The sequence below is a fragment of the Capra hircus genome, chromosome 11 (assembly GCF_001704415.2).
Source record: "Capra hircus breed San Clemente chromosome 11, ASM170441v1, whole genome shotgun sequence".
Classification (NCBI taxonomy): domain Eukaryota; kingdom Metazoa; phylum Chordata; class Mammalia; order Artiodactyla; family Bovidae; genus Capra; species Capra hircus.
Genome location: NC_030818.1, coordinates 95,033,602 through 95,052,412, shown reverse-complemented (window position 1 = coordinate 95,052,412; position 18,811 = coordinate 95,033,602). Strand labels below are relative to the sequence as shown.

The following is an 18,811-nucleotide window of genomic DNA, read 5'->3' as shown; positions in this document are numbered from 1 at the left end:
GAGAGACGATGGGGGTTCACCAAGAGTTTAGGCAGACAGTCAAGAAGCAGCTGGACCCTGGGAACCCACCTGGGATAAGGCTGACCAGAGCCACTTCCATCACCACCTCCCTTGCCCATTGCTGGGGCCTCTGGAAGTTCTCACCCTGGCTATGATAGCACTCAGTGGGAAGAGATGCCAGACATCTGGGTAAGAAGAGGATGCTGCCCGTGAACCCAGAACACTTTGGGTGTTTAGTAAAGTACGAGAGATGGAAAGGCTTTGAGACAGAAGGAATACCACAGCAGGGTTGGGGACATGCCAAGCAGAGATGTAGAGAGATAGTAAGGTGGAGAGGAAAGAAGACAGGGGCGTCGTGAGGGGTAGACAACGTGGCAAGGGGACCAGGGCCTTGAATGCCAGGTTAGGGATCGACTCTTATGAATGCCAGGTTAAGGGACGGAGGGGCCATGAGAGGTGCGGAGCTGGGGAGGCCCAATCATATCTGTTTGGGAAAGAGCTTAGATGGAGCGGTAGGAGGGTGGCTGGAGGGGATGAGGCCTGCCCCCTCTGCCCTGCCCACAGCCGTCGCGCTGACCGCATGCGAGGTGGCCGGAACAAGTTTGGGCCCATGTACAAGCGAGACCGGGCCCTGAAGCAGCAGAAGAAGGCACAGATTCGAGCCAATGGCTTCAAGCTGGAGACAGGCCCCCGTGGGGGTGCCCCCGCCGCCCCTCCCCCACCGGACTACATGCTGCCCCATGGCCTGCATGCCTCTGAGCCCAAGGGCCTGGCCTCCGGTCCACCAGCTGGGCCGTGGGCGACTTTGGGGCCCCGCATTTGCCTATGGCTGTGCCCAGCGCCCATGGCCACTGGCTGGCTACCTCTACCCTGCCTTCCCTGGCCGCGCCATCAAGTCTGAGTACCCAGAGCCCTATGCCAGCCCCCCACAGGCCGGGCCGCCCTACGGCTACCCAGAGCCCTTCTCGGGGGGCTGGCATGCCCGAGCTTATCCTCCAGCTGCTGCAGCTGGAGCCTGATGAGGACCAAGTGCGGGCGCGCATCGTGGGCTGCCTGCAGGAACCAGCCAAAGGCCGCCCCGACCAGCCTGCGCCTTCAGCCTCCTGTGCAGGATGGCCGACCAGACCTTCATCTCCATCGTGGACTGGGCACGCAGGTGCATGGTCTTCAAGGAGCTGGAGGTGAGTCCCTCCTCCCACCTGGCTGGCCGCTGGATCTGGGGGTGTCCTCTCAGCTGCCTAAGTCTCAGTCTTGGCCACCCTTGGGTGGGACTAGCCTACCCACTGGCTTCAGGCTGTGTCAGGGGACAGGGAGGCCACCCTGGGGAAGCGAGGAGTATTTCTGGTCCAGCTCAGCCTGCCCTGCCCCTCTCCCTCCTCCCCACTCACCCCTCCCTCTTTCCCCTTCCTGTTGCCTGGGTATCTCTCTCCATGGCCTCTGCCTCTCTCTGTTGCCTGTCTCCCTGCTGTGCTATCTATCTGTTTCCCTGTCTCTCTAGTCCCTTCACTCTCTGTCTCTTTCTCTCCCAGTCTGCGTCTCTCTGGACACTTCTCTTTATCTAGATTCTCCCAAAGGACTAGCTGAGTCCCTGGGAAGCTATCTCTGGCTGTCCCAGCCCAGCATCAGGAAGAGAGTCCAGGCCCTCCTGTCCTCTCATTTGGAGGCCACCACTCCCCACTAGCCTCAGATGTCATGGAAGGGGTGTTAGTATCTCAGTTTGGGGTGCTTCTCCTTCCTCCCTAAGGCGAAACATCTTACTGTCCCTGCATCTCTCATGCATGGTGGTTGGTGTGCTTGTGCCGAGTCACTCAGTTGTGTCCGACTCTTGCGACCCATAGACTATACTATAGCCTTGCCAGACTCCTCTGTCCATGAGATTCCCCAGGCAAGAATACTGGAGTGGGCTGCCGTTTCCTTCTCCAGGGGATCTTCCCGACCCAGAGTTTGAACCCAGGTCTCCTGCATTGCAGTCAGACTCTTTACCGACTAAGCTACGAGGGAAGCGCTATGGTGGCTGGTCCTAGGTGTAAATGTGTGTGTGTGTGTGTGTGTGTGTGTGTGTGTGTGCAGGGAGAGCTAGGTGCCAGGATAAGTAGGGCATGGCAGGGCCCACCTCTCATCTTCCAGATGCTCTGGCTGCAGGGTCTTCCATTCCCCTGGATTGGGATACCTGTGGCTAAAATAAGCAGGAAAGCAGCAGGAGAAACTAAGGCCAGACACAGAAGAACATCCCACTCATCCCGCCCAGTGGTTTGAAGCGCTCAAAGGCTGAGAGCTGCCCCTCTAGTGCCCTGGCTCCCTCTGACCAGGTTGTCCTGCCAACCTCAGAGGCCCCCAAGCCTGGCCAGAGCCCATCCTCCCAGGCCCAAACGCGATAGGCCTTCAGTCCAGGCCTGTGGCTGTCTGCCGCTCTCAGGTCTGCCCCCCAAACAGCAGGGCCTGTTGCCCTCCCTGCGGAGCCGCTGCAGCCTTGAGCGCATTGTCAGTGCTGACGCCACGCAGGCCTGGGCTTCCTCCAGGGGCATGTGGCCGGATGGGCCGGGGGCACTGCCTGCCGGGGCTGGGCTGGACGTGGGGTGGGGGAGGGGTGAGATGAAGGCTGGGCACTGGGAACCCACGAGGCACTGTGGAGCCGGGGGTCTGGGTTGCTCTGGGAGTCAAGAGTTGGCAGCGATGGCTTCTGCTTCTACTGTGGAGGGCCTGTGTCGTGGCTGAGGTCTGGGGATGTGCTGCGTGTCTGTTGTGGGGTAGGACTTCTCTCCCATGCCCCCTCTCTAGGCCGACCTCATGGACAGAACAAGAGGCAGGGCCTCAAACAGTCCCATCTGCCTTCTACTCATGCCTGGAGGCCCTGAGTGGGGGATGAGGGTCCCAAGACCCTTGGATTGGTTGCCAGCTTTCCCTCCAAGCCTCCCATGAGCCCCCAGTGCAGAGGGGAGGAGGAACAGAGCCTTCCTGGCCTTCCAGAACCCTGGATCCAGGGGCAGGGCACTTCCTCTGGCCGCATTCCTGGTCTCTCGGGGGTTTTTCACGCAGGATGGGAAGGGCTTTTGTCCCAGCTTTGCTGAGTGTTTTTTCCTGCTTCTGGCTTCTCTGTGGTCCAAACCTTCCTGCTTCCCCTTCCCAGAGTCTCTGAATCAAGCCCAGGTTACCAACATCTGTAAAGGAGACTTGCAGATAAGTACTAGCCCAGCCCTTAGAGGGCCTCTCATCAGCCACATGGAACTTCTTTCCCACTGGTCCAATAAGTCCTGGGCTGATGTGTTTGCAGAGCCAGAGCTAGGGAAGCTGACAGGTGGGAGGGGAGCCGAGTGACTCTGTTCTCTCCTTTGACCCTTCATTTCTCACCTCTGAGCAGGACACATCTTAGCAGCCAGCAGAGAGGGTGCTCTGAGAGTGGGGCCGCCCGTGGCCTGTGCATGGGGACAGTGAAATGGATGAGACCTGGGGGCTGCAGGCCAGAGGAGGAGACAGACATGCACATAGATAATGCCGACACAGGGTACAGGGTGCCCAGGTCTCTGAGAGCAGAAGAAAAGGGCCAAGGGAGCCCAGTAGGAGAGCAAATGGTTCTATCTCAGAAAGTTAGGAGAGGTTTCTTTGGTCTGCCCCTCTCTAGAAAGCAGTCTGAAAAGTGTTCCAGGAAATGGGAACAGCATCAGGTCCAGAAATGCAAAAAGGCTTCACGAGTCAGAGAACCCCAGGCAGTACTGTGAGGCAGGGCTGGAGAGGCAGGGAGGGTGGGAAGCAGAGCCTGAACCAGGAGTAGGTCCTTCGGTGGTGGGTGATGGACAGCCAGCCAGGGAAGGCCGGCTCCCACCACAGAGCCGGCGCTCTCCCTAGAGAGACCCACTCAATCCCCTGTGATGCTGATGACATCTTGCTGCTCAGGGCAAGGTATGAGGTCATTGATGAGCTGATACTGGGGGCTTCAGATGCCCTTTTGGGGTTCCCCTCCTCTGTCCTCTTTCCCAGCCTCGATGTCCCTCTGTCTCTGCATGATGTTCCATCTCATGTAATCACGTGTGCTAAATATGATGTGGCCCAGAGATAAGAAGCACAGACTGGAAGCAAGGAGGCCTGTGTGCAGCTTGCAGATTGCCACTCATCTGCTGTGTGCCTTTGGTGACTTTACTCCTCTGGGCCTCAGTTTTCCGTAGCTGTTAAAAGGGGGCAGTGGAAATAATCGCCACCTCATAGGATTGTTGGAAGGGCTTAGTGTACAGGAAGTGTTCAGTGAGTCGGGGCTCAGCTCCCTCCCTCACCCCCTGCTGCTGTTCCACTGAATCTAACCTTGCAGGTGGCAGACAGGCCAGGACAGGAAGAAGGAGAAAAGATATATCGTGTCTGTGTTCCTCTGAGCATGCTAGGGCTCTGACAGAAGACAGGGCCCACCTTGCCCTGTGCTTCCGAAGCAGCTTTGTACCTGCAAGGTAGCAGAAACTCACCTGTGTGCACTGTTCAGTGGGAGCGGGGTGTAGGCCCAGGCAGGCAGCCTCTCTGGACGGTCCCCCTGAGGGACAGCTGGGAGGATGCAAGATAGCAATCAGGGAGGTAGAGGCGAGGGCCAAGAACGCCTAATGACCCATCTTGACATCAGTGCACCCTTGACGCCCAGCTCCGAGGCCCTCAATCGGCAACACATTTAACTGCTTAGATATATGGTTTCATTTAAGTGACAGTAACTCTGTCAGTCCTGGGCTGACAAATGACAGCCCGCCAACCACTCGGCCGGGACAGCGCCACGGCCAGCCCATGGCTTGTCAGCCACTGGAGAATTACAGAGCCTGCTGGCCTTCGACCGCCAGACCGATCAGACCCCAGGGGACTCCAGAGGGGGGCCTGCTGGGAGGGAGGTCATCTCAGCACCCATAAATACCCGGTCTCTGAGGCAGGCTGCAAAGTGTCAAGGCTCCAGGAAGATTTGTGGCGGACCAGCAGAAGGGGTGGGCGGCTGGTGGGCCCCGCAGACAGGCCTGGCTGATGAAAGACCCCAGGGCTGAGACTGCAAATGTCCTGATTGCCAGGGTGAAGGTAGAGGAAGAACCTTTTGCTTAGGGAGAAGCCCACGGAAGGTGAAGACCAGCCCTCTTTGGTTAAGTGAGCCTCTTTGCCACTTGCTTTCCACCCACTCCAGTACTATTGCCTGGAAAATCCCATGGACTGAGGAGCCTGGTAGGCTACAGTCTGTGGGATCACAAAGAGTCGGACACAACTGAGTGACTTCACTTTTCACTTTCCTATGGAGAGGAACTGGCCCTGTGGTTTTCCTTTTAATGAAAAGGGGAGTGTGTGTGTGTGTATGCGTGCTTTCCTCTGTGTGCCGAATGTTTGGAGTTTGGTATCTTTGTGTGACCATCTAGGCAAAGTGAGAGTGAAGCGTCTGGAAGGCACAATTGCTTAGCTGATGGGTAAGGGAACCCAGGTGAGGGGGGCAGTGTCTCTGGAATAACTCACCTGGGAACCCTCATGACTGACACCACTGTTTTCTGTAACCAAAAGAGGGAGGATTTATTTTTCCCATTTCTCAGAATAAGAAATCAGGGCTGAGTGTGTGGCTAAGTGGGAACCAGAAGGCACAGGGCACTGAAGCCCAGCCTCCAAGGTGCATCTCTCTCTGCCTGTGCCCCTTCCACCCCTGTGGCGGGGCTGCCCCCACTCCCGGGGTTCGAGGTCTGGGTACAGAGTCTGCTCCCGGGGCTTGGCCAGCCGGGTCACTGTGACCCCTTCTGCTTTCTGCCCAAAGCTCAGCCAGCTTATCTTCTAATTCTCCCCCTTATCTCATGTGCTTCCATCTCCCCACCCCCTGTTCCCTTAATTCAGGCACAAGGGTGTCTGCTCCCGAGAGCTCCAGTGGGTGGGGGGTGGGTGGTGGGCAGAGCCCATCCCTGCACACCCTCTGTCTCCATCTGGGTTGGCTAAAGCGGGCCAGTGTGACTCCCCGAGCAGGAGGTGACAGGGAGCGGGGGCCTGGCTGAGGTGCTTGCTGAGCCTTGCCTTCCTCCTTGGAAGGGGTGGGCAGGCTCTCTGGGGGCTGGCCACTTCCTGAGGTGAGATAAGGCGGGGTGCCCCCTGCCTGCTGTGTCTCCTGGCCTCTCCATTCAGAGCTACTTCTGCCTGAGCCTGGGCTTCCCCTGGCCCGGGTTTTTTTTTTTTTTTGGTTTAGACAGTTATGAGGCTCTAGGGCGGACTTTCTGCCGGGAGAGGAGGGGGAGTGGTGGGTTTTTGACATGGAGGTGAGGGGAGGCAGGAGAATGGGAAGGCAGAGCAGGGTAGAGACAGACCCTTCCTCTTATTCTCAGCCGTGCGGGCTGGGAAGGGCTGGGCAGGCGAGTCCTGGAGGAACCTGTCTGTGTGTCCGGCAGCTTGCTTTGTTCTTTGTCCACTTTTCTCTCCTCCTGTCTGTCTGAGGACTGGCTCCAGGGCCACCCCTAGGAGAAGAGCAGAGCAGAGGGGAAGAGGGGCTTCTACCCGCCCCGCCTCCCCGAGCTGTTGGTCAGGTCTGAGCCAGGTCCCCACAGGCCGGGGACTGCCTGGACGCCTCTGGCCTCCAGGTTGGGGGTGATTCCTCTGGGCTGCCCGTGTATGTCTCGAGGAACACACATTTGTTCATCAAGCAAAACTGACCCCCCTCTTCTGGGGGCCCAGAGATGAGCTGGATACCAATCCTGCCGTCGCAGACCCCACAGGTTATCAGGGAAGATATGAAGAAGAGGCATGAATAGTACCATCAGATGTTGTAGTTGCCAAGTCGGGAGGAGGGGGAGGCTTTCTGGGGGCGGTAGTGAACATGCCCTGAACTCTGGGGTGGCAAGGGTGGTGCTTCCTCCATACCTAGAGGTTAAAAGCACAAATAAACCAGAAAGAGCTGTGTGACCTCGGGTAAGTTAGTTGATCTCTCTGAGCTCAGTGTCCTTTCTCCTTGGTGTCCGATTCTTTGTGACCCCATGGACTGTAGCCCTCCAGGCTTCTCTATACATGAAATTCTCCAGGCTAGAATACTGGAGTGGGTAGCCATTCCCTTCCCCCAGGGGATCTTCCCGACCCAGGGGTTAAACCCAGGTCTCCCGTATTGCGGGCATTATTACCATCTGAACCACCAGTGAATCCCGCTTTTTTCTGTAGACTGGGGATAACAGCAGCACCTACCACAAACACTTGCGGAGCTGTAACAACATGACTACATGTTGTAGTTTGCATTCACTGCAGGGCATGGCCCAGGAAGGTGCCCGGGGAGTGCCTACTGGATAGATGGTGGCTGGTCCATGAGCCACAGATGCTGAGAAGGACTGGAGTCTGCCCTGTGTGCTCCCAGGATGACACACTGCACCCAGGACCGTTCTGAACACCCAGAAGGGTTCAATTGTCACTGCTGTGAGCTGTGGGCCGAGAATGCCGGCCGTGGCCCTGGCCTGGCTCTGTTTCTCTCTGATTCCTGGAGAGTCCCTTGCCCTCTCTGAGTGGCAGATTCTTCATCTGGTAATAGTTTAGGCCGGGGGTGCCCCGAGGCCCCTTCTGGCTCTGGCATCCCATGGTCCTGAGTCCCACTAGTCACTGTCAGGCTAGAGTGTGGCGATCACCATGCTGGAAGACTGTCTCTGCCCTCACACTGAGTGCCCCCGAGGACAGCCTAGGGACTAGAATCAACCCTGTGCACCCTTCTGTTCCTCCTTCCGATGTAGGCCCTTGCCAGCCACCTGCTCATTCCCTGGGCTGCAGGCAGGCTTGAGCTTAAAGGTTCTGCACAAGACCCAGGGGAAGCCCTCTGACACGGCTCCTTTTGGAGCGGTTGAGGCTGCTAGAGATGTGACCACAAGCCAAATGGGCACAATGAAAAATTAACACTAATTTCCTCTTGCATTTGAAGGAATCCTTCACAAATCGTTTCGGTGGACATTATTCGCTAACATTTACTGAGGGCTTAATATGTGCTGGACCACCTTCTAATACTTTGCCCACTTTCCAGATGAGAAAACCGAGGCCCACAGAGGTGACAGAATTTGCTTAAGGTCATACAGCTTGTAAGAGGCAGAGCCATGGTCTGCAGCCAGGCCCAGCCAAGTCTAGCGGGCCTCCACTGGACCCTCTTATTATTTTGCCAGACCTGTACCTTACTTTGATGAGGAAGACAGATGGGCAGCCTGGACACAGAGGCTGGGCAACTTGCCCGGGTCACGTGCGCCGTTGAGCGTCTGAACGGGGGGAAGGGGAGGGGAGGGTGCTCAGCGGGACGGGACCCTGGGCCCCGGACCCCGGTGTGCCTCTTCCTCGCAGGTGGCCGACCAGATGACACTGCTGCAGAACTGCTGGAGTGAGCTGCTGGTGTTTGACCACATCTACCGTCAGATTCAGCATGGCAAGGAGAGCAGCATCCTGCTGGTCACCGGGCAGGAGGTGACCAGACCCTACTGTGCCCCCCGCCCAACCCCCACCAACCATGCCCTTCCAGAATTCTGGGCCCAGAACAGATCCCAGGCCTCTTCAGGGCTGGCCCTAGACACCGCTGAATATCAGCCCTTTTTCCCCAGCTTCGCAGGATGCCCACCAGCCCGACCTCCCTCTGACCAGCCCTAGCTTTGACCTGGAGAGGAGCCAGCCCCTGGGAGCCCTGTTCTTGGGGAGCAGCTCAGAGCTGCGGGGAGGGTCTGGAAGGCTCTGGGAGGAGGTGGTGGTGGCACTGAGTAGTGAGAGAGTGAATAAGGGCTGGTCGGGCAGCGACAGAGGTGGCGGGACAGTCCCCACCTCCACACATGCAGAGGAGATGGCGTGAGCCAAGCTCAGAGAGGCAGGTTAGGACTGTGGAGCTTCGGGGGCCGCTGGGAGGAGGGTCTGGAGGGGAGGCGCCCTGTGGGGCTGAGATGAGGTACGAGATAAAGCTGGAGGGCTGGCTAGGGGCTTGCAGGTTCTAAATCCTGAATGGATGGATGGATGGGCAAAGGGGTCTGGGCCCCAAAGAGCTCAGAGTCAGAATTTGGGCACTCATAGAGTGGGAAAAGTAGGGACCCCAGGATGGGAGACATGGTGGGGTTGGGTTGTCTCCTGAAATCAAACAGGGAGCATCAGAAGAGTTTTAAGTGGGGAAGTTCACAGCCAGGTTGTATTTGAGGAAATGGCAGGATGGGTGGTGAAGAGGAAACAAAGGTAGTCACCCACTGCTCAGAACACTTGGGACCTGGGAGGGCACGATTCAAAGAGGGGCTGAGACAGGGTGGAGGGAAAATGGAGGGAAGGAGAAGGAAGGAAAGGGAGGCTGATGCCCAGGGTCTAACCTATGGAGGGAGCATCACTCCTGGTGTGTGTGGGGGGCGTGGATACAAGAGGGGGAGTGGGTTTCAGAGGTGCTTGGAGTGGGGGTGGGGTGGAGATCGGAGACTACGGCCCTGCTCCCCACCCCCTATCTCCACCCCAAGCCCTTTGTCTTCATCCTCTGTCCTCACCTGAGTGCCTCAGGCCATCCACGGCCAGCAGAAAGCTGGTCGTAACGGGGTAAATTTGAGGCCGCCCGTGAGTGCACGTGAAGTGAGTGCGAGGCAGGAGCGTTGGCCCCTGCCAACAGGTGGGTGTTCGGCTCTGAGGCCGTGGGACCGTGTGTGTGCCCTGCACCTGTATTTTATCGTGCAGATATCTCCACACACATAAGTGGGGGGATGTTGAGACCTGCCCGTCCCCATGTCAGTGGGAACGTATACACGGATGCGTGGACATGTGCGTGTTACCCTGTGATGCGACCTTAAGAGGGGGTGTGTGTGTGTGTTCACGCCTCGTGAGTGTGTCCCTGCACGTGTGTGAATGCGAGCTGAGGTGTGGCCACGTCCCCCGTCCAGGTGTCCCCGTGCGGCCCCGGGGCAGCCATGGGGCCGCATCCACGTGTTCCCGGGCAGAGCTGCCCTGCCCTCGCCCCACACCCAGCACAAGGTGGCACTCCCTGCGCCGCGGGAGTGAGTGGTGCTGCACCGCAGGAGCCGGCGGCCGCTGTTTGCGCGTGAAGGACCCTTCAGCTCTCCCTCTGCACCCATCTGCCCGATGTCTGCTCTGCTGCGTGGGGTGGGGGGTCTTGGCTCCATGCAGGGAGCAGAGCTGGGGGTGGGGGGGCGGGGAGTTGAGGAGAGGCCTTCCCACCCGGCTCCGCCCCTAGGCAGGGCACCCCTGACCCCGGGCCTCCGACCAGTGCCTGCCCTGCACGCCCTCCCACGCCCTTCCCTCGCGGCCCTGACCCTGCCCTGTGCCCGCCCAGGTGGAGCTGACCACGGTGGCCGCCCAGGCGGGCTCCCTGCTGCACAGCCTGGTGCTTCGGGCGCAGGAGTTGGTGCTGCAGCTGCACGCGCTGCAGCTGGATCGCCAGGAGTTCGTCTGCCTCAAGTTCCTCATTCTCTTCAGCCTCGGTGAGTGGGCTGAGCGAGGCCTGGCCTGGGGGTCAGGGGGATGGCAGGTGGTGGGGTGGAGGTGCGGCTGGCAGAGAGACCCCAAGGTGGGGCGGTTCCCTGATGGGCGTCCTGGGAGAGGCCAGGACCCCTCTCTTCGTGAAGAAAGCTCTGAGGGGACCTGATCCAGGGCCTGATTCCTCTCTGGGCCTGAGTTTCTCTGTGTAGGAGGACAGAGGGCCAGGATGAGGTCTAAGACTTGCCCTTTATGGGATAAGGACGTCCCCTGAGAATTTGGTAAATTCTTGGCTGAAAGCCTTAGGGAAGTGCCCAGGCCACCCCTAGAAAATGCCCGTGTGATTTCAAGAGCTTCTGATCCATGGTTCCCATCCTGAGGTTCCCTGCTTTTCCTGATTCCCTGCTCCAGAGGTGTCTTTGAGGCCCCTTTGCCCAATCATTCATTCAACCCAAATCCTTGTCTTCAAGGGAAGCCGAGACAACAAGCATAATATGATTAGTAAACTATACAAATTAGTGAAATGACTAGTAAAATGTGTTACCTGGAAGACTGTGGTAAGTGCCAAGGAGGAAAAAAAAAGCCGGGCAGGGGCGGAGGGCATCCAGGCCACCTGTTCTTCCAGCTCCACAAGTGTCTGGTGTCTGCCTCCTTGTGCCCTTCTGATCCTGGCCCAGCCTGTGCCACTCACGTCTCCACCCTGCTTCTGGGTTCTCATCAAGTCAGCCTCCCTCTGTCCTCCTTCATCCAGCAAGCTATGTCCAGTGCCCTCCTTGTGCCGAGAAATGCTGTGCCCCGCTCTCAGGCAGCTCCCAGTCTGGGAGAGGCCTTTGCACAGCACCATCAGGGCTGAGACAAAGAGATGGGGAATCCGGAATGGGGAGCAAGGGATCTGCTTGGAAGGCTTCCTGGAAGGGGACATCTGAACAGGGAATTGGAGGATGAGTGGAGTTTGCTAGGGGAATACATCTTTTAGCAGAGGTATAGATGGGATGAAAGGTTGGAAGAGAGGGCAGTGAATGCCTTGTCACCTGGAGAGAGGGCAGGATGGAGATGTTGTCTTTGTGGGAAATGACATCATAGTCACAGTCTGGCAAGTGTGTGCCTGCCCAAGAGTCCGGGCAGTTGGGGAAGCAGAGCGTAAGATAATGGCTGGGAGTAGGGTGATTAGTGGAGTACTGACTGGGGGAAGCCCTGTGCTCAGGCTGTGGTCATGGGCCTGGGTGCCTAGGCTGGACTCTGGCACAACAGGTTGGTAGCTGGAGGAGGCTTGTCTGCAGGGCTATAGAGCTTGGTAGGAGACAACCATGGCAGAGGGTGGGGGCAGGATCTTTCCTCTAACAGTGCAAGCTAGGGAAGGAAGTGAATGCATGAACAAGTCTCTCTCCATCTTTATCTCACACTGTGCCTTGTCTTTGGGGGGAGTGACCTGGGTCATGACAGTGACCCTCCGGGTGGGGGCCAGAATGTTGGGGCTGTGAGGGGAGAAGGCCTATGACCCAGGCTTTTCTGAGCTCCTGGGCGCACAGTGGGAGGAAGCCAGGGGAGCTACAGAGGCTGCTGACTGACAGGTTCCGGGTTAGGAGAGGAGTCTGAGCAGTCCAGAGTGAGCAGGACGGGCCCAAGAGGAGAGACCAGCGACAGCTGGGATACTGGGGAAATCTGCCTGGAGGAGGGCCCTCTGCGCTGGGCCTTGCTGTACGAGCAGGAGTATTCTGGGAGAAACAAAGCAAGCAGCAGCAACGGCATTCCAGACTGAAGGAGTAGCTGGTGCAGAGGGATGGGGAGAATCCTAACAGCTCGGTTGTAACTGTGGGGCAGGGAGAGGGTGAAGAGGAGGCTGGAGAGGTGGGCAGGGGCCAAGCTGGGCAAGGCCTTGAAGGCCAGGCCAGTACCTTGAAGCTTCCCTTGGGAAGGATCTGCAGCAGGGAGAATCATGATCTAGTTTGCATTTTGGAAAGGTCCTTCTGACTGCAGCATAGGAAAAGGATGCCTGTGGCAGCCCAGAACCCTGCCAGAGGTTGGACATGGGGCTAGGAGAAGCAGATACAATCTGGGCAAGATGAGGTGCATGATTTGCCCTGAGTCTGGAAGGTGGAAGGGGGCTACTCCCAAGATCCCACCCAGACCGCCAGACCGGGGTCCCCAAGGGAACTGGGGCCCAAGAGAGGGGTGGCCACTTGCCCATCGCCCTTCAGCTGGCGTGCTGAGCATCACCCCAGGGCAGTGCCTCCCTGAGCTGCTCAGCTTGAACCCGTGTGATGACTGTCCCCCCACCCCGGCCACCCCGCCCTCCCACCCTGCCCCTCCACCCAGCTGCCCCTTCTCGCCTGCCTCCACAGAAGGGTGCCATTTGGTGTCTAAATAGCCGGCTCAGGCAGGCGCGAAGGCAGGTAAGGAGGTTTAATTAAAATTAGTGCCTCTCTCCTGGCAATCACGGTGTTTATGAAGATGGGCCCGGCTGGCATTGTTCTGCAGAGGACTTAATCGAAGCTTAATGGATTGACCTAACATTCGATTTCCTGACTTGCATTGAGGCGGCGGCAGCAGCATTCCCTTAAGCGTTTGCAATTTACCCACTGCTCGCGCCAACAAAAGGCGGCCTGAATAGCAGCCCCACTCGAGGGGCCATTGTGCGCGGGGGCGCCTGCCTGAGTCACTGCTATTGGGACAACATTCTTTATGCCTCGCTGGAATGAAAGGATTATTCAAATATTCAATTAAACCGTGAAAAGGGGGCTTTTCTGAGAACCTGGGGGCCCCCGGCTCCGTGGAGCTAGCGGGCTGCTCTCGGAGGTGGGGGTGATATCTCCCAGCTCCCCCACCCACCCACCCACCCCAGGACTGCTGAGCAGGCCCATCTCCAACCTTTAGCGGCTCAGGACCCATAGCTGGACAGCAGATGAGGTCCAGCTCTTGGGTGCCCTGAGACGCAGAGTTGAATTTGCCCCCATTGTGCAGATGATGGGAGACTGAGGCTCAGACTGGGGAAGAGACTTGCCCCCGGTCACCCAGCTGGTGAGCTGGGATTTGAGTCCCCGACACAGCAGGGGACACCTTCAGGTTTCTGTGACTCCTGCCTCTAAGGGAGGAAGGGTGTGTTGTCCCAGGGGATGCAGGCTCTGTCACATGGTCATCCCGGAGAATCTTCACAGCAGTCCCTTTAGAGGGCGGCTGGGCGGAGGGGCATGACTTGATCATGCTCCCCTCCAAGGGGGAGTCCAGAAGTCTCCCTGGGGAAACCAAGGACCCCAGGCTGGGTGGTCCTTGGACCGGACTCCTGGGTTGGATGGAACATGAGGGCATCATGTCATCTAATCCCCCAGGAACCCGTGTCCAGGCCCGACCCTGCCCCTGCTTACCCATAGTGCTTTGGAGCCAGAAAGATCTGGGTTCGAGTCCCGGCTCTGGTATCGACTGTGTGCTCCAGGCACGCTCACACCCTTTCCTGCCTGCCTTCCTGTCTGTAGGGATTAGCTGATGGAGGTGGGCAGGGAAGGTGCGGCGGGTGCTGGGAAAACGACTTTCCTGTCTTGCACTGTGGTGGCTGGGGCTCAATTAGTGGCCGTGCCTCCCTCCCCCAGCCCTGCAGTCCACCTCGGGGGGGGGGGCAGTGGGTGTCTCCAGCCCGCTGAGCTGCCAGCAGGGGTGTGTCCCTGAAAGCTGTCCTTGTCTGCAGCTCCCCACCTGTGCTCCGCCCTGCTGTCCCTGTCACACTGCTGCTGGGAACAGTAAATCCTGGTAAAGCCGGGGCTCCGGTCCTTCCAGCCCCCTCCCACTCCTGCCTCTACTGCAGCATCTTGGTTGGTCCTTCCCGCACCCTCCCCTGTTTCCTCTGGGCCCCTTGCCTTCTGTGTGGCCTTGAGCTGGTCCCTACCCTTCTCTGGACCCCCAGCCTCCTATTGTAAATTGTCAGAAGACAAACTGGAGAATTGCCCAGCCCAGCGGATGGTAGGGATTGAAGGTAGATGGGGTTGGAAAGAGATTGGGAATTGGATGGGACTGGTAGGCACCTCTTGCCCCCAGGGAGGCTAGTTAGGTGGGGAGACTTCCCATGACCTTTGAGTGAGTCTGGAGAGGACCAGGCTAGGGAACAGTTATGTACAGTTGGACAGGTTGTTTAACTGAACAAGGGCACCTAGACAGGGGAAAGGTAGAGCCTGAAACCCAGCCTGCATGCCCCTCACCAAGCTGTCTTTCTGTGGGTACGGGGAACCCTCTGTATAACTGGCACAAAGGTGCCTTATGGGCTAATGGTAATTCTGGGGAGGCCAGGAAGAACATGACCCTGGCTCACTTAGTGTATGAAGGGAGGGGAATATCATGGGGGAAAGATTGGAGCGGGGGAGTGCCCAGATCCTGCCATACGCCCGAGGTCCAGCTCAGATTTCCCTAAATCCGACTTTGGACAACACAGGCCTCGACGGGCACGCTGGGGGCGGCTGGGGATCAGGGTTGCCAGGAGCATCCAGCCCTCCTGGCGCAGCGGGTGTTAAGAGGGATTAGAAGGGCCAAGGGCTGCGCATGCTGGGCTCCAGACTCCCGTGCAGCGGCAGGGCTGTGAGCGGTGGGAGCTGAGGGGAAGTGGATGGACGACTGTTTTCTGAAACACAGGCCACCGCATCCCAGGCCAGATGGGGCTAGGACTCAGGGATGCAGACAGGGTCTGTGGGTTCCTGCTGACCGGTAGCCCCTAGGCAGGGCACCAGCTGAAGATGCTGCCCAGGAGCTGAGGGGGGCTCCTGTGACAGGAAACTGGCCCTCTGTGGGCACCCTGGGGGCCAGGCACCTGTGCAGCTTCCGCTGCCTCCTGGTGGGCGTGGCCCCTTCCATAGAGGACGAAGGCCTTCAGGTCAGGAGAGGATAGGGCGCGGGCCACCAGTTCTAAGCAGTGGGGCTGGGATTTCAACCACCATCCATTTCACACTGGAGAAACTTAATTTTTGTCTCCTCACTGGGCCTCTGGGCAGAGGATGCACTGACCACACTCCTTTGTCCCTGGTCCACACAGAGCTACCCAGCCACACGCCGCTCCCTCCCATCGGCAAGTGTCCCTTTATGTTTTGTCCCTGTTCTTGCACAATGTCCGTGTTTTCTGTGCGAGCATTTTTTATTGCTTTGGTTTTTGTTGTTGTTTTCGGCTGCACTGGGCGGCATGTGGGCTCTTAGTTCCCCAACCAGGGATCGAACTCATGCCTCTCCGTTGGTAGCTCAGAGTCTTAACCACTGGGCCACTGGGGAAGTCCTTTGCGAGCATTTTTAAGTTATGTAGATGGTGTTTGGGCTTCCCCCGTGGCTCAGCAGTAAAGAATCCACCTGCTAATGCAGGAGACACGGGTTGGACCCCTGGGTCAGGAAGATCCCTTGGAAAGGGAAATGGCAACCCACTCCAGTATTCTTGCCTGGAAAAATCCCGTGGACAGAGGAGCCTGGTGGAATACAGTCCGTGGGGTCACAAAAGAATCAGACACGACTTAGCGACTAAACAACAGCAAAGATGGTGTTCCCTTATAGATCTCATTCTGAATCTCCCTTTTTTGTTTTTATTCTGTTTCCCCTCCGCCCCCCTCAGCCCCAGGCTTTTAAGGGTTTGTCCATTTGCTCACCGCTGTGTCTGCCCCATTACTTCTGTCTACTGCACAGGACTCCCGGGGATGTAGCCCCCGCCCGGCCATCCAGGCCACCTCCCCATCACTGTAAATACTGTTGCGGTGAGCATCCAAGGGCCCCTCCCCATGGCCCCTTGAGAGAATTTCCTTGGGGTGCTGGAGCCTCTTGATTGGCCAGAAGGTGGATCAAAAGTGTGCCTGCCACTGTCTGGAACAGTGGATGGGACCCCTCCACTCACAGCTCGCCTCTCGGGATGGTGCTGATGGGCGACAGTGATGATGGTGGTGGGGTGCTGATGCGGATGGTCACTCCCTGGAGACAACGGCAACAGGATGGTTTTGACCTTGGGGCATGGTGTTGGCCATGGACATGGGGAGAGGAGGAGTAACAGTGACAGTAACCTGGGGAGCCTCGGGAAAGTGCCGGATGCTCGTTCCTCTGAGCCCTCTCTGGATGGCGGCTCCCTGGACTCTCACAACCGTCTACTGAAGGAGAGGCTATTGTTGCTCCGCTTTGCTAGTGAAGAAATCGAGAGGTTCAAAAACAGGTCCGAGAATGTACCAGGGGAGGTTGGCGATGGTCCCGGTGGGCGCGATGACAGTGGCGGCAGCGGCGGTGACAGGTGCTTGTGGCTGGGTGGCCGGCGGTGGCCTAGTGTGTGACAACCACAGGGGTGTCAGCGGCGGTGACTGCTGCCGGTGGTGGCGTTCAACCAAGGTGTCGATGGTGACGGCAACCCTGGTGGTGGCAGGAACGACCGTGGTTTGGTAGTTGACGGCGGCAGGGACCACGTGCGTGGAAACCAGGGATGCTGGTGCCGGTGTCCGCCAACCGCGGGCATGGCGCCGTGTCGGAGATGGGGAGACTGTGGTTCGCGGTTGACGATGGCAGTGCCCACGTCTCTGGTGATCGCAGGGACGCTGGTGTGGGTGAAGCCAGCGGCGGGGTGGGTGATGTGACGGGACTGGTGACCGGCCCCTCCCTCTGCAGATGTGAAGTTCCTGAACAATCACAGCCTGGTGAAGGAAGCTCAGGAGAAGGCCAACGCCGCCCTGCTCGACTACACCCTGTGCCACTACCCGCACTGCGGGGACAAGTTCCAGCAGCTGCTGCTGTGCCTGGTGGAGGTGCGGGCGCTGAGCATGCAGGCCAAGGAGTACCTGTACCACAAACACCTGGGCAACGAGATGCCCCGAAACAACCTGCTCATCGAGATGCTGCAGGCCAAGCAGACTTGAGCCCGGGCCAGCGCGGGGGCGGGGCCGGGCCGGGGCGAGGGGCGGGGCCGGGCCAGCGCCGGGGAGGGGGCCGGGCCGGGGCCAGGGGCTGGGCGCTGCGCCCCACGGCCTCTAGGTGGTTTACTTTTATTACGCTGGCCCAGGACCCCACCACGTAGGCCGCTGCCCCTCAGCTCTCGGAAGCCCCGTGTTTGGGGTGGGCGAGGGTGAGCAGGGCCTGGCTGAGGGCAGGTGGTCCCCATTCACCGCTGGCACTGGCCTGCCACTCAGAGTGCCCCAAGGAGGTGGCTGCTAGCCACTCCTTCCCTCCCCCTGCTCCCAGCTGTCTGTCCTGGAGTCTGGATCCCAGGCCCAGGGAGGAGGTTCGGATTCCCTGGTGGGCCTCAATGTCCCTTGAGTCAGAGGTCATCCCTTCGTCCTCTCCTGGGAGCAGAGGCAGAGAGAGGTCGAGTGGACATAAGTGGGCGGGAGAGGAGTGGGTCTCCAGACCCCCTCCTGGAGACCAGGAGGGAAGCCCTCTGTTTTGTAAACTAAGGAGAACAGAGTTTGCAAACTTAGGCAAGGGACTGTTGGGCCCTGGAGGACACTGGGAGACTGGTTAGGACAAAAAGACCTCCTCCCTAAACCCTCTGCCCCAACTGACGTCTGCAGGGGAGAACTTTGACACGTTGTTATCTGAAAAGCGTTTTGCTACAATCATCTTTCTAACCCTCTCCCGCCAGAGAAGTTTGGTTTGGCACAATCGGCATTCTAGCCCTGTTCACAGTTGGCCCTCCTGGCTGGTATTTATCTGCAAGGCTGTAGTCAAGAAGTTTGTTTTGTTTTTTGATTTTAATTTAGATGCTCCTTGAAAGGTATGTATGTGGAGGGGCAGGGGACAGATCTGAGGTCTGAGACTAGGGGTACTAACACCAAGGACAGCCCATGGTTTCTCTCCAGACACCCTCATACCAAGTACCCCAGGGGTGGTGCTGGGTCATTATTCCTGAGCCCCCACTCCAATCCAGAGAAGAGACTGTCCCCCTACCTCACTAGGTGGACAGCAGCATGGCCTGTGGGGAGCTCAGAGTCTCTGTGGGTGGGAATCAGGGTGATCTTGGGGGGAGAGTGTACGGGGCTTCAGATCAGGGACATTGCTAATGAACCATCTTTCACTGGCCCCATCCCATTGGGTTCCTTTTTGCACACCTTTGAAGCTGGACCTCAACTCCTCTCCTACAACCCGAAAGACCCTCTCCAGGGCCAGGCACCAGGGAGAGGCCTCAGTGTCCTCTGTCTCCAGGCCGGGTGTCCATGGTCTGTCCTGCTTTCACGATGCTGTTGCAGCTTGTGCTGAGCTTGCCCAGTTGCAGATCGCTGGGCATCCCTGCCCCTGCCTTCCAGCACCCTGTCTCAGTTGCCGCCCCTCTCTTCTGAAACATGTGCCCCTGGCCAGGCTGGCGATCCCGCAGCCCCCAAATGAGAAGTGCCCTTAAGAACCCCTCAACCCTTGCAGCCCTGGAATAAATTTTGCAATTAGTTTCCAGCTACTTTTGCCTATTTACATTCTGGGGCCAAAGCAGAGCCTCCCAAATAGGCTTGGGTTA

General features: G+C 58.3%; 1 protein-coding gene across 1 annotated transcript in view; it reads left to right on the top strand.

The window, feature by feature from the left end:
- The window catches only part of NR5A1 (nuclear receptor subfamily 5 group A member 1), a 28,623-nt gene extending 9,855 nt beyond the window's left edge, over positions 1 to 18,768 (top strand). Inside the window, exons 5-7 of the mRNA XM_018055751.1 lie at positions 8,275 to 8,394; positions 10,235 to 10,382; positions 16,978 to 18,768. Of these exons, the coding sequence (XP_017911240.1) occupies positions 8,275 to 8,394; positions 10,235 to 10,382; positions 16,978 to 17,225 (516 nt within the window). The 3' untranslated portion in view covers positions 17,226 to 18,768. The remainder of the gene's footprint in view (positions 1 to 8,274; positions 8,395 to 10,234; positions 10,383 to 16,977) is intronic.